Below are 14354 nucleotides of genomic sequence, written 5' to 3' on the forward strand. Positions count from 1 at the left end.
GTGTACTAACAAATATATATATATATATATATATATATATATATATATATATATATATATATATATATATATATTTATTTATTTATTTATTTATTTATTTCCGAACACTAAAAAACAATCTATATTTAAAAACAATTTAGATGTTTAATAAATATATGTTTATTTCAACATTTAAAAAATGTAGTTAGTAAAATTTAAAATTGTAGTTAATTGGATTTAATAGACGGTTATTAAGATGTAATATTTTGTTATATTTATTAACTATCGAGTGAATATAATTAAGTACATACTTAAATTATATTAACCATGGCTTAATGTCGAAATTTGATGTCAAATATTTGTGTTAAAATATCATATTTGTGTTAAAATAACTATATTTAGAGGTGAGAATAGGTTGTACTGAAATTTGCTTAAATAAGTTAGATCTACTTACAAAAATTAAAGCTTGAGTTTGGTATATTACATGTCAAAAGCTTTATTTTACACTTTGGTATGATCTTTTAAAAAGTCCGATTTAACTTGTTAGTCTATTAAAATAAATTGTGTTAAAACTTTTAAAATATGACATTTTATCTATTTCAAAAAAGAAAAATAGACCAATAAAAAACGTGAATTTTGTTGACTCGTGCAACCATAAAAATTTTCATAATAAATTTGATGTATATATGTACAACAATTATAAACAAAATAAAATACAAATGTCTAATTTATAGAACAATAGTTTAGGAAATAGTTCAGAGAGAATAATGAATATGGATGTCGAGAAGTGGGAAAAAAAATTAGAGATCAATTTTTTTTTAAAAAGTCTTTTATTATATAAATATAAAAAAAATTTAAAGAAAAAAAATAAAAAGTTATAATAAAAATATGAGAAATCTTTTATTTTATTATTATTATAAATATAAATATTATATTTTAATTGCATATATATGCTAACCAGTTTATTGGAGTTAATAAACTCCATAGAGAGCATCAATCTGATCAATTTAAAAAAAAAAAAAATAAGATTTAACCTTTTTAGAGAAAGTCAAGTCTGCCCAATTTCCTCCAACAGAAAATCCTAATATACTTAATCCCTTCTTCTATGCCCAGCCGGCTACCCCGTTGCATATCAGTAAAGATTGCAAAAATGGTGGATCTCACGAACTTTATATGAACTTAAATGTCAAATCATCGCAGATTTAGGATTTGAACCCAGGTTTTGAAGCTACGTTGAACTGAATACCGTGTTCATGACCACTTTTACACAAATTAATATATAGTAACCTTTAATAGGTTCAACAACGACTTACTACGGTCAGTGACTGTTGACCCAATATTCCAAGCGAGCCAATTACGAATCCGAGTTTTATAACGTCAGCTGAAAAGGGGGTGGTGCTGTATCGGATCCAAAATCAATATAACTTGTGTTTTCTTAAACTATATAATTGATATAGAAAACATGGCATCATAACTGTTTAAACAATAGGCAGGAACGGGGCCAATGATGGCTTCAAGTAACAAACAGTCTATATATACACCTAACCATCAGACATGAAAAGAGACGGAAGTAATCTAGGGGGTTTTCCCTTTCATGACTGACTTTTTCTAGATAAAAATTTGTTAGGTTGATTATTGATGACTCGACATGGAGGCACCATTTTATGAAGCATATTTGTCCCTTGGAAGTTCACAAACTGACTGCAGTTCTTTCTGTAGTTGGTAAGCTGCAGGACAAGGGAAAACTCAATATTTCAAGTCGGAGGCGAGGAGGGTATAAGTAATTTGGATAGTGAAATGCTAGACTGAAACTGACAAAAATATCAAAATAATAGTAGTTGTTGAATATAAAGAGTATTGAGAGACATATTGAATAACTCGTGTGTTTCAACTACACAGCGGAATGTTTTTATATAGACAAAGGGTATTAAACAACCATAATTTACAGTAAGACTAACGTGCCAGAATATTTCAACCCATCTAATATAATATAATATTTACATTCTAATATAATATTTAACACTCCCCCTCAAGCTGGAGTATATAAATCAAATGCACCTAGCTTGTTACATATATAACTAATTCCAAGACCTCGCAATGTCTTTGTAAACACATCTGCCAACTGATCATTGGAATTGACAAAGCTAGTGATAATGTCACCCGATTCGATATTTTCTCTAACAAAATGGCAATCAATCTCAATATGCTTGGTCCTCTCATGAAAAACAGGATTCGAGGCAATGTGCAATGCAGCTTGATTATCACATATTAGTGTCATTGTGTTGGCCTCTTCAAATTGAAGTTCTTTCATTAACTGTTTCAACTAGATGAGTTCACATGTTACTAGTGTCATGGCCTTGTATTCTGCCTCGGCGTTGGATCTTGCAACAACATTTTGTTTCTTACTCTTCCAAGATATTAAATTTCCTCCAACAAGTACACAATACCCGAAAGTTGATCGTCTATCTATGGGTGAGCCTGCCCAATCGGCATCTGAGTAGCCAATTATCTGAGTATGTCCTCTATCTTCATAAATGAGACCTTTTCCATGTGCACTTTTGATGTATTTAAGAATCCGGATTACATCATTCATATGTTCTTGGCAAGGAGAATTTAAGAACTGACTTACCACACTGACAAAAAAGGAAATGTCAGGACGAGTGATTGTGAGATAGTTTAATTTTCCAACCAATCTCCTATATCTTCCTGAATCTGATAGAGGCTCCCCCTGATTGGGTAGGAGTTTGACATTTGGATCCATAGGAGTATCAACTGACTTGGCATTTAGTAGGCCAGTTTCTTCAAGAATATCCATAGCATATTTTCTTTGTGAAATTACAAGGCCATCCTTGGATTGGTCTACTTCAATACCCAAAAAATAACGGAGTTTACCAAGGTCTTTAGTCTGAAATTTATTTGAGAGATGTTTTAACTGGAGTATTCCTTGCTGATCACTTCCAGTTATAACAATGTCATCCACGTAAACAATAAGATAGATGCACCCTTGGGCTGCGTGATGATAAAATACAAAATGATCGGCTTCACTACAGATCATACCAAAATCTTGTACTACCGAGTTGAATCTGCCAAACCAAGCTCTATGAGATTGTTTAAGACCATAAAGGGACCTGTGTAGCCGACAAACCATGTTGGAAGACTCCCCCTGAGCAACAAACCCTGGTGGTTGCTCCATATAAACTTCCTCTTCAAGACCACCGTGCAAAAAGGCATTTTTAATGTCAAGCTGATGGAGAGGCCAATGTCGAATGGAGAAAAACAGTATGACAGATGCCATTTTGGCAACAGGTGAGAATGTGTCACTGTAATCCAACTCAAAAATCTGAGTATATCCCTTGGCTACCAAACGAGCCTTAAATCGATCAATCTTACCATCAAGACCAACCTTCACTGTATAAAGCCAACGACACCCGGCTAATGACTTCCCACGAGATAAAGGAACCAATTCCCAAGTACCATTGCTTTGTAGAGCACACATCTCATCAAACATCTTGCCTCCATTCAGGGTGGGATAATGCTTCACCTGTAGTTTTAGGAATAGAAACAGAAGACAAGACGAACAAGCAAGTGTAATGTAAAGGAGAAATACGATGATAACACAAATCAATGTAATGAGGAGATGGATTACGGGTGGTGCGAATATCCTTACGAAGAGCAATGGGAAGGTCAGACTCAGGTGGCAGAGCCGAATCCAGAGGTGGCATCAGAGAAGAGTCTGTAATGGGAACAGGAACAAGCACAACAGAGGGTAAGCAACGACACTGATATGTTTGTAGTGGTCGGGGAGGTTGAGGGGCAGACTCGGCAAGTTCAATAGGAATATGAGTGGGTGGGAGAAGGATAACTACTTGAGGAGGTTCAGGAGTAATGTCCTGATAGGGCTCAAAAGCTATATGGGTAGGTTTAAAATGTTGTACAAACTTGAAAAAGGTAACATCAGCTGATGTAACGTAACGGTGTAGTGTGGGAGAATAACAACGATAGTCCTTTTGGGACCGATGATAACCGAGAAAGACACACTTGAGTGACCGAGCTGACAATTTGTCCAAACTAGGAGATAAATTATGGACAAAACACGTGGACCCAAAGACACGAGGTGGTAGTGGGTGAAGAGGAGTATGGGGAAAGAGGACCGAATGAGGGATATTGCCATCAAGGACAGAAGATGGCATGCGATTGATAAGGTAGCATGTCGTTAAGATTGCATCCCCCAAAAACGGAATGGAACAATTTCATGGAGAAGTAAGGTTCGTGTGGTTTCAATGAGATGCCGATTTTTGCGTTCGGCTACCCCGTTTTGCTGAGGTGTATGAGGACATGATGTTTGGTGTAAAATACAGTTAGAAGTCGTAAAATTTTGAAATTGATAAGACAAATATTCCTGAGCATTATCACTTCTTAAGGTACGAATGGAAATTCCAAATTGGGTTTTAATTTCTTGATAAAATTGCTCAAAGATGGAAAACAATTCAGTTCTATTTTTCATTAAAAATAACCACGTACAACGAGAATAATCATCAATCAAAGTAACAAAATACTTAGACTCTAAAGTAGACACAGTACGAGAGGGACCCCAAACATCAGAGTAAACTAAAGCAAAGGGAGAGGATACTCTTTTATTGACTCGATCGGGAAAATTACTACGGGTGTGTTTCCCTAACTGACACGACTCACAATGTAAAGTAGACAACTTAGACAAACTAGGCACCAATTTTGGTAGTTTGGTAAGACTTGAGTGTCCTCGCTGAGCATGGATAGTATGAGGGGACTCTGTGGCAGAGCACGTCTTGGAAGATGTAGAAAGGTAATAGAGGCCTTGTGACTCACATCCGACGCCAATCGTCCGTCCCGAATTCCGGTCCTGCAAGGTAACATTATCATTAGTGAAAGTAGTAATACAATTATGAGACCGAGTCAATCGACTAATTGAAAGTAAATTAAAGGGGCATCCAGGTACATAGAGAACAAATGCAACTGAGATGGAAGGGAGAATGTGGACAGTGCCAATTCCTTGAGATCGGGTTTGAGTACCATTGGCAGAAGTTATAGTAGGTAAAAAACCAGATGTAGAGAGTGAAGAAAAGAGACCTTTATTACCAGTAACATGATCAGACACACCAGAATCAAGAACCCAAGGGCCGAGAGAAGATGAGTTACCAGTGTGTGCAATCGAAGTAGGAGAACTAGAGTTCAGATGACTCTGAACCCATCGGAGAAAATCTTCATAGTTTGCCGGGGAGCCTTGTGGAGATGGTGTAGTCTGAATAGTTGCAGATGGATCAAGCTGAGTTGCATTTATCGAAGGCGAAGGCTTACCATATAACTTCCAACAGCGATCAATAGTGTGTCCAAGCCGATGATGACAATGCTCACATTTGGGACGAGGCTTAGAGTTGGATGGTCCTCCACGAGAACGATGCTGATTATGTCCCTGAGATGCAAGGGCAGCAGTGTCACCCGGAACTGAAGTAATAGACTGGTCAACTGGATGTTTTGCTGGTACTCCAAGGAGGATCGCTGAGGTAGTAGACATATTCGGAACAGTAACAGACCCCAAAATTTGATCACGAGTTGCAGAGTACTCTTGGGGTAGGCCATAGAGTGCAAGAAGCATGAAGAAGGTGCTGCGTTGATCTAACTCCTTATTATGTTCAGCTGGATTACTTGCAGCAGGAGGGAGAAGCTCATCAAAGTCATGAAGTGCACTATGAATGGTGCTAAGATATGCTGAAATAGAGCCATCGAGTGACTTCGGAGTAATGATATTCAACAAGCGGTGACAAATTCTATAGAGACGTTGTGTGTCGTTAGTATAGAGTGCCTTTGCTTGACTCCAAACCGATTCACACGTGAGATGCGGACGGAAAATCGGTGTAATATCTGGATGAAGTGTAGACTTAATGACACTACACAACTGAGCATCAATCTGACTCCATTTGGATGTTTCAGTCACACTCACCTTTTCAGGGTTTTGGGTGAGATGATTCTCGTAACCTTGACCACGTAGCCATAGTTTGATGTCGGCAGCCCAACTATCATAATTTGATCCATTCAATTTTTCAACAGAGAGAGGAGAAGTGATGTAGTTGGTGAAGATGCTCTTTGTTTCAGACTGAGACGCCATGGTCAGCACATATTGTCAGAAAACGCGTCGGAACCGGGAAAACAGGGGTAGTTTGAACTGGAACTCGTATATCCGTAACTCGAAACTGAAAACTGAGGGCAGATATGGAAGCAGGGGGCCGAGGCGAGTGCGGTGGAAGAAGCGGCACTGCGAATGGCTTCCGGACGCGCCGTCACGCGCGGTGGCAAAAGTATCAAAATAATAGTAGTAAAACAGATTTTACACCTGTTCTGGTTTCATCTTGCTAAGGCCGAATTTATCTGTCCATATGGACTGTGCTTCTTCTGCAGCTGGTAGCACAAGGTTCTTTACTTTCATGAAAGCCAAGAGCCTCTCAATGCAGGAGAAAAGTGTCTGGAAGTAGCCCTGTTTGGATCAAGCCAATAGAATTATAATTAGTGCAATACCAAGTCACTGCGGCAAGTGGCCACAATACACAACAAATCAATCAAAATATCAGAGCAGAGTTTCAATCAAATAGAGAAAGCATATGATGCAAGTGAGGCAGACAACCAGTAATGTCTCATACCTTCCCATGGTGACTGTTACTTGTTGCAACTAAAGGAAGTTCAGCAATATCAGTGCCCAAGATTCGAAGCATGCCCGCAGATACCACAGATGAACTTCAATATCAAAGAAACAAACTGTAAATAGTAATGTAAGTATCAAATAATAAAAGTTACAGACAGAAAACCACTCCTTACTTGACTATTAGTAATGCACAATACATTCCTCCAAACTCCTGACCCCGCACATTCTTTCTGTATGTGAGAGATGCATCAATTGAGACAAAGAAAATTAAATTAAAGTTGAAGAGAAAAATGAGATGAAGCCAATGCTTTAAACAGAGTTTCTAACCCATAAACCATTGCTGGAATAAGGTCACGTCTGCTAGCTGCGTCTACAATAGGATCGAAGCATTCCTGAAGCAAGCAAAGTTTAAATCACAAATCCAACAAATGTAATAAAATGTTATGGCAAAACCAAAAGTGGTATCCCAAGAGATAAAAGAAAAGTTGTGCCATAGTAATTGACATTGTAAAATATTAAATTTACGCAAGCCATGCATAAAGCTCATAATACTGTGTGAAAATGTTGAAACAAACTTATATACAAGTTAATAGTGGCTTAAGCCTGTCAAGGCAAGCTATCGGAAATTTCAGCAGCACAATAATCATCATAAAATCATACAGCAAATGTTGAATGTAACTAAATATAAAATGCAAGTCATATTGTCAATGTCTAGCAGCAGTGCAGAGAAGCCAGCCTCAAACAGAGCTTTAGCATGATATCAAATTGCGTGATGGCTACTATATTGAAAATTATGTAAGATAAATAATTTGTACTACACATAAATGCTAAAAAAACATTGTTAGTAATCAAAAGTCATGGCGACATACTCCCTCCGTCTCATTTGTCATTTTTCTCCGTCAAAAATTATTTGTCATTTTACAATATCAATACAACATTAATTACTTCTTTTCACTTATATACCTTTATTTATTATATCTCAGTCTATCAAACTTCTTCACTAACTACAATTAATAAGGACATTTAAGTAAATGAAACTCATTTTATTACGGAAATCAACACAATTAATCATTTTCTTAAGAATTGTACACAATATAACATTTAAAATGAGACAAACTGAGTAATGACAATGTCTAGACACACAATCACCATAAACCTAAGGCAAACAAGTCAATAACAACAAAACACAAGGAGCACACAAGGCATAAAAAGTACACCAAATACAAAATTAGCTACTACCTCCATTTCATAATAAGTGTCATTTAAATTTTTTTGCATATATATTAAGAAATACAATAGATAGAAGAAAGAGAAAAGTCGTTTTACCAATTACCCTAATGAACTATGAGTTTAATTGTCATGTATTGTCAGTATAAAAAGTTTTACATTATTAGCACATTACAACCATTCATGTGCATGACTTTAAAAAAAATTATTGTAAAAGTTAAAATCTCTAATTATCCAATGGTTGTGATTGACTTACAGTATAACAAAAATTTACATCAACAGTATATATAAATTAAATCCATGAACTAATGCAAGGTATAGTTAATGTTTTGAAAGTAATGCAAATAGTAATAATTGAACGGTACAATTAAAAAAAATAATAATGAAAGTTACATTGAAAATTGAAAATGACATTAATTTTAAAAGAGTCTTTTATTTGCTAAAGTGACTCATTGTGAAACAGAGGCAGAACAGGACTGCGAAGAGTACAAAATGCTGAGGATTGTCAGAAAATGTCAAAACATGGTGAATCTCAAACCAGAGGGAAAGGCCTGACAAAGACCATAGGAAGATGTGGTAAAATTCTCCAACTCGTAAATAGCGGCTGCCATTTGCCATGATTTGAGTCGCGATGACGGTGACTTATTCAAAAGACGGCATCATACACAACACAGAGAGTAGTAGACCTAGGACACGCGGCACACCGTGGTGATGCTGTGAAATCCTGTGACAGACTACCCCATACAGTGCAAAGATTCCCCAAAAATGGTTCAATATATAATTTTTCCAGGCCACCCCTATATATTAAAGTTTAGGTCACTTTTTTATTCCCATAAACACGTGTTTTGGGTTTTAGTCCCTACTGACTTTTTCACATCGTTGCAGTCCCTCTTTTTCTAAAACTGCTCAAATTTGGTCCCGCATTAGCTGCGTTGTATTAAGTTATGTGCCACAGAACTCCACATCATGAGTGCCACAATTTTATCGCTAAGTATAACATTGCCATGTAGGATTACAGTTCCATCATTTGTTGGTGGGAATGAACATGGACAATTACCGTATTCCACTAAAGAGGGAACGAAAAGGATTATAATGAATTCAGAAGGATGGGAACAACTTACATGAAAGATAGAGACAGCCTCCAAAAGCAATGGTCTAGTTTCAGGAGAAGCGGTTTTTCCATTAAGAAGCCTCCATCTCAGAGAGGCCTTTGGTAGGGACATCAATACTAGAGTGCATACCTGATCACAGAGTATTATCGTGCGTGGACCAAAGCCAGATCTGCTGAAGTCAACACCCCTAATGTACAAAACTTTCTCTTAACATAGTGTATCTCAGAAAAATCACAAAGATACAATATAGTTTTACAATTATTTAAATACAAAATCACGTCTACATGGTGACTGCTGCCAATATCAAGTACCATGAAGATAAGAGCTAAGTCCATACAAATAAAATGGTTGCTAATCTTTACCGTGTTACCTGCATAAAGCACACCCACTAAGCTCAGCGTCAATGTCTTTGACTATGCGGATGCATCTCTTGGAGATCTGTTCAATAGGATCAACTCCTTCAACCCTTCCAGCAGCCCAAGCATTGACATTGTAGGCCACAAATTTTTCCCTCTGGAACATGTTTTGGCAAAATTGACAGTACCAGTCACCACGTGGAATACTTGATAGAGATGCACATTCTGTACATTCCAAAGATCGGAACATAAAAGTTCACTAATGACTATCTTTTTATTTACCAAATAAAGCATATGTTGAAGTTATAGGGTTAATCTTTTAGGTGTGAGGAAGGAAAAGGAATATTAGGATTAATAAAATTATTGATATGGTGTGAACAAAACGTCGAATGTTACTACAGACAATGCAATAGTCTTTATGTATACCAATACTAGACTCCTATACTTAATTAAATAAGAAAACAAATTATGATATATAAGAAAATATTAAAAACCAATCATAAGAGATAATTTAAGATGTGATAAATTATACACAACTAGATTATGGCCCACGCGCTGCGCGGATATTAATTAATTAATTTTATAAGTTTTATAAGTAATATTTTATGTATTATAAATATAATTATTTTATAATATTACTTTATTGATTTGTAATAATTGAATATGATTAGGAAAATTAAAATGAAGGAAAATCATGTTTATCACAATCATCTAATTTAATTTTTTAAATATTTTGTAAAATCCGTATGATAACTTATTATATAGGATAATTGTTTGACTCATTGTACTTTAATTATTAATTTATTTTTCAACATATAATAGTACTTGTAGTTATTTGATGAAATAAAATGTAAAATACAAACCCAAAAATAAGATGTAAAAAATATTAATGTTGAATTATATTGTAGCGTAGCTTAATTTATTTGTTTTATTAATATGATGTTTTAATTGCGAACATGAGAAGTTGTTATAAAAAAAATTATTGAATATATTTCATCAAGAGTTTGTAAAAAAAAATAAGTTGGTGTGTCATCGGAAGTCTATTTTAAATATATATAATAGATAATAGATTTTAATAATTTTTTTATAGATTCGTATTTTATGATTATTTTTAATAAATTTGGGTATTTTCTTTCAAATAGAATATATATATTTTTACTTTATAAAATGTTACTACAAAAATGAATTGACATAAATTGAAAGTAACTATAAATGTCAATTTATTTTTCAACATATAATGGTACTTGTATTTATTTGATAAAATAAAATGTAAAATACAAACCAAACAATAAGATGTAAAAATTTAAAAGTATAATTGACTATTTAATATTTTTTATTTTAAAAAAATGTTAATATTAAATTATGTTGTAGAACATATAATGATAATTTGTGTATTTTCTCTGAAATAGAATATATATTTTTATTTTATAAAATATTACTAAAAAAATGGATTGGCATAAATTAAAAGTAACTATAAATGAATTGACATTAATAAATAATTGAATTTTTAACGTATAAAATCATTACTCCTCATAAATAGTATTTATGTCGATTATGAGTGATTAGGTGGTTTTTTTCAATTGAATTTAATGACTAATAATATAAATTATTACCATTGTTAAATTACTAATAATATTATAAAATAATTTATAAATTTATTATAAAATAATTTGATAATAATATAAATTATAAATTATTATCAAATTGTAAAATAATTTATAAATTATAAATTTATTATAAATAATTGTAAAATAATTTTATAAGTTTTATAAGTAATTACAACTGGTAAATGACTAATAATACTATAAAATAATTTATAAATTTATTATAAATAATTGTAAAATAATTTTATAATTTTATAAGTTTTATAAGTAATATTTTATGTATTATAAATATAGGTACCAAAAATAAATTCTATTAAAAAATAATTTAATTTTATGCAATACTTAATTTTTCATTAATTTTTTTAACATTCAAATTATGATTAAAATAAAAAGTAACATTCAATTATAAATATATAATTTAATTGATAAAAATTTAGTGTTAACATATTTTTTCAGAACACATATACAGTAAACGTTGGTTCATTATATTTTTTAATATATTCATATAGATTATAATTTTAAATAAATTTGTCTATTTTAATAATTGAAAGTAACTTTTTTAATAACTTTTTATATATTCGTATTTTATGATTATGTTTAATAAATTTGTGTCTTTTATGTCAAATAGAATATATATTTTTATTTTATAAAATGTTACTAAAAAAAATGGATTGACATAAATTGAAAGTAATTTTAAATGAATTGACATTAATGAGTAATTGAATTAGAAACGTATAAAATCATTACTCACCATAAGTGGAATCATATAATTGTAAGAAGTATTAGATAAATAGCATTCATGTCGATATTTATGAGTGATTATGTGGTTTTTTTAATTGAATTTAATGATTAATAATATAAATTATTACAACTGGTAACTGACTAATAATACTATAAAATAATTTATAAATTTATTATAAAATAACTTATAAAATAATTTGATAATAATATAAATTATAAATTATTATCAAATTGTAAAATAATTTATAAATTTATTATAAATAATTGTAAAATAATTTTATAATTTATAAATTTATTATAAAATAATATTATTAAATAAATTTTGGAGGTATTAAAGAAATTGTGGAAGGAAGATGAGAAGTTGTTGAAAGAGGAGGGGTACTCTCATGAGGTACACATCAGCTTTTTGGCTGATGCGGATGAAATACGTTGAAGTGGCAAAATACGATGATGTGGCAAAATATGATGATGTTGCATCGAGAGTCTGTTTTAAATATATATAATAGATTTAATTATTCTCAAGGAATGCCTACAAATATACAAGCTAAGTGTGAGGATACCTCAGTGTTGCAGCATCTACAAACAATTCCAGAGCCCTTTTTGAAGCCTTCAAGCAATTTCTGTCAATCAGAATGTAACTGTCAGCAGCATAATAGACAACAATAACTGTTTGCATCAAACCACAAACAAACCTGTCCGCGTGCATAATAAGCTACTTCAGTTCCATCAGGCAATCCATTTTCCTCAAAAACTAACTTGTGCAACCGCTGATCCCTTGAAAAGAACACATTGGTTTAAAAATTAATGATTAACATCACCAGACAGTGATGAAAACACTGCAGCTGATGCACACAAGTGAAGAGGGTGTATGGAACTCACTTCTTAGTTATCTTCCATTGACTCTTATTTTGTGGAGATAAACAATTTGAATTTGAAGCGATTGCCTTAGCCTTCAACTTTATGGATAGTGACCTGGTAGTAACACTTGGTTAGAACAAAAGGGTGGCTGAAAAATTATTTTGTTGTAAACAACTTCAGACAAGCAAATTATCCTAACTACATTAGGGTGCCAAAAATGTAAAGACAGGTACAAACTTCTTTTTCATCTTCAGTTCCTGGGTACAACAGGCACAGAAGCACTCTTGGAATAATTGGAGCTGCTGACCCTTTTTGATGACCTTCATAACATAACACAGCATGTAAGTTAAAAAAAAAAAAAAAAAAAGCAGACCACTATAATGAAAAATCAATTCATATAATCCAAGAAAATGAAACCATGTAGACACATGCATTGGTTAGTGAAATCCAAATATTAAGAAAAAACTGTAGATTTGTTTGATATATAAGAAAGGTAAAATAGACATGAATACTAACTTGTTTCTTTTCTTCCTGCGTCTCTTTTTTTGGAAAGTGATGGGCAGCTCAGAAGTACAGGATGACTTGGAGACAAACACTGGTCTAGGAGACCTGACATATTGTTATAGAATGTTAAAGGAAGAAAATATAAATTAGAGAGGATCAAGGGGGAGGGCTCAGACGCATGTCATTCCACCTTTCATATGGTTGCAAGTTTCAACATTTTGAGCCTAGCATTGACATCTCTTAGACTTCAGCCTTAGAGCCTAACTCAAGCTCACAAAACCGGCTTGTCAAGTGAAGATTGTTTGAACCCTATAAGCACTACTTAGGCGGCCATATATCTAGGCAATATGGGACTAAACACACGCCTGCACAACGAAGGTGTCAGAGGCTTTAATGAAGGAAACTCAAAGTTGATGCAATTAAGGCGACCAGGAGCAAGCCTGCAATTAAGGCAGCTTTCCAAACACCCCCTCACACAAGGCTATAGATGTTGAGTGTGGACAATGTGGGGGGCCTAACAATTTTTCAATCCCATCTTCAAACTTGAGCTTAAGGCCCAACTTGGCCCTACAAAACTGAATTATAAGATGAGGATTGTCTGAGTCTTACAAGCACAACTTAGTCTTAGACCATATCTCTAGGCATTAGGAGGCTAAACACACACCCTAACACCCAGCACAACGAAGGTGGCCCGACGTTGCTGCTATTAAGATGGGTAGGGGCAAGCTGCAATTATGTCAGCTTTCCAACAATTTCCATTTTAAACTGTGACATCATGTCACTCCATATGATTATATTTCTGGACTTGGCTTAACAAGACAAATGGAAAATTAAAGTTACTATAATTGTCTCAAACTTTAAATTGGACTATTTGCTCACCCAAAAGCAACAAATGTAGGTTTCACAAGTCATAACTGTTGTGTGTTCACTGGCATGAAGTAACATGATAAAAACTCGAATACTGCTAGTTGTACTAAACTAGATTGCTTGGAATCACAAATTATATTTATTGGTCACCACTTAAGACAAATCAATTTTACCAGAACTTGGTAACAGCATACAGAAACCCATTAAAATGAGAAAATCAATAAAAACAAACCTATTTAATCAATGAGAAAAAAATTACTTTTTAACATTTCTGTAGTAACCAGCTCAATAAGGGATGATTGAAAAATCAAAACTCAACTTTATCCAAAATTTCATCATGATGCAGGAGACTCAACATGAGAAAAACTTGGGTAGAAATGAGTACCTAATTATTTTGCCAACTACAATCTTCGAACTTTCTTCAGATTTCCTT

The 14354-nt window shown here is 33.3% G+C and overlaps 2 protein-coding genes across 2 annotated transcripts; both read right to left on the minus strand.

The window, feature by feature from the left end:
- Positions 1 to 874: 874 nt before the first annotated feature.
- LOC101515204 (uncharacterized) lies at positions 875 to 14354 on the minus strand. The gene is made up of 13 exons (XM_073365795.1): positions 14307 to 14354; positions 13067 to 13159; positions 12788 to 12870; positions 12572 to 12664; positions 12385 to 12466; positions 12253 to 12312; positions 9362 to 9504; positions 9001 to 9178; positions 6980 to 7044; positions 6826 to 6882; positions 6651 to 6744; positions 6347 to 6487; positions 875 to 1706 (listed from the first exon to the last, which is right to left on the minus strand). Exons 3-13 carry the CDS (start codon positions 12796 to 12798, stop codon positions 1572 to 1574), a joined length of 1059 nt encoding a protein of 352 aa, XP_073221896.1. The 5' UTR covers positions 12799 to 12870; positions 13067 to 13159; positions 14307 to 14354; the 3' UTR covers positions 875 to 1571.
- LOC113785666 (uncharacterized) lies at positions 4693 to 6345 on the minus strand. The gene is made up of 2 exons (XM_027332268.2): positions 5155 to 6345; positions 4693 to 4858 (listed from the first exon to the last, which is right to left on the minus strand). Exons 1-2 carry the CDS (start codon positions 6119 to 6121, stop codon positions 4821 to 4823), a joined length of 1005 nt encoding a protein of 334 aa, XP_027188069.1. The 5' UTR covers positions 6122 to 6345; the 3' UTR covers positions 4693 to 4820.

Source organism: Cicer arietinum, chromosome 3 (assembly GCF_000331145.2).
Source record: "Cicer arietinum cultivar CDC Frontier isolate Library 1 chromosome 3, Cicar.CDCFrontier_v2.0, whole genome shotgun sequence".
NCBI classification, from domain to species: Eukaryota; Viridiplantae; Streptophyta; class Magnoliopsida; order Fabales; family Fabaceae; genus Cicer; species Cicer arietinum.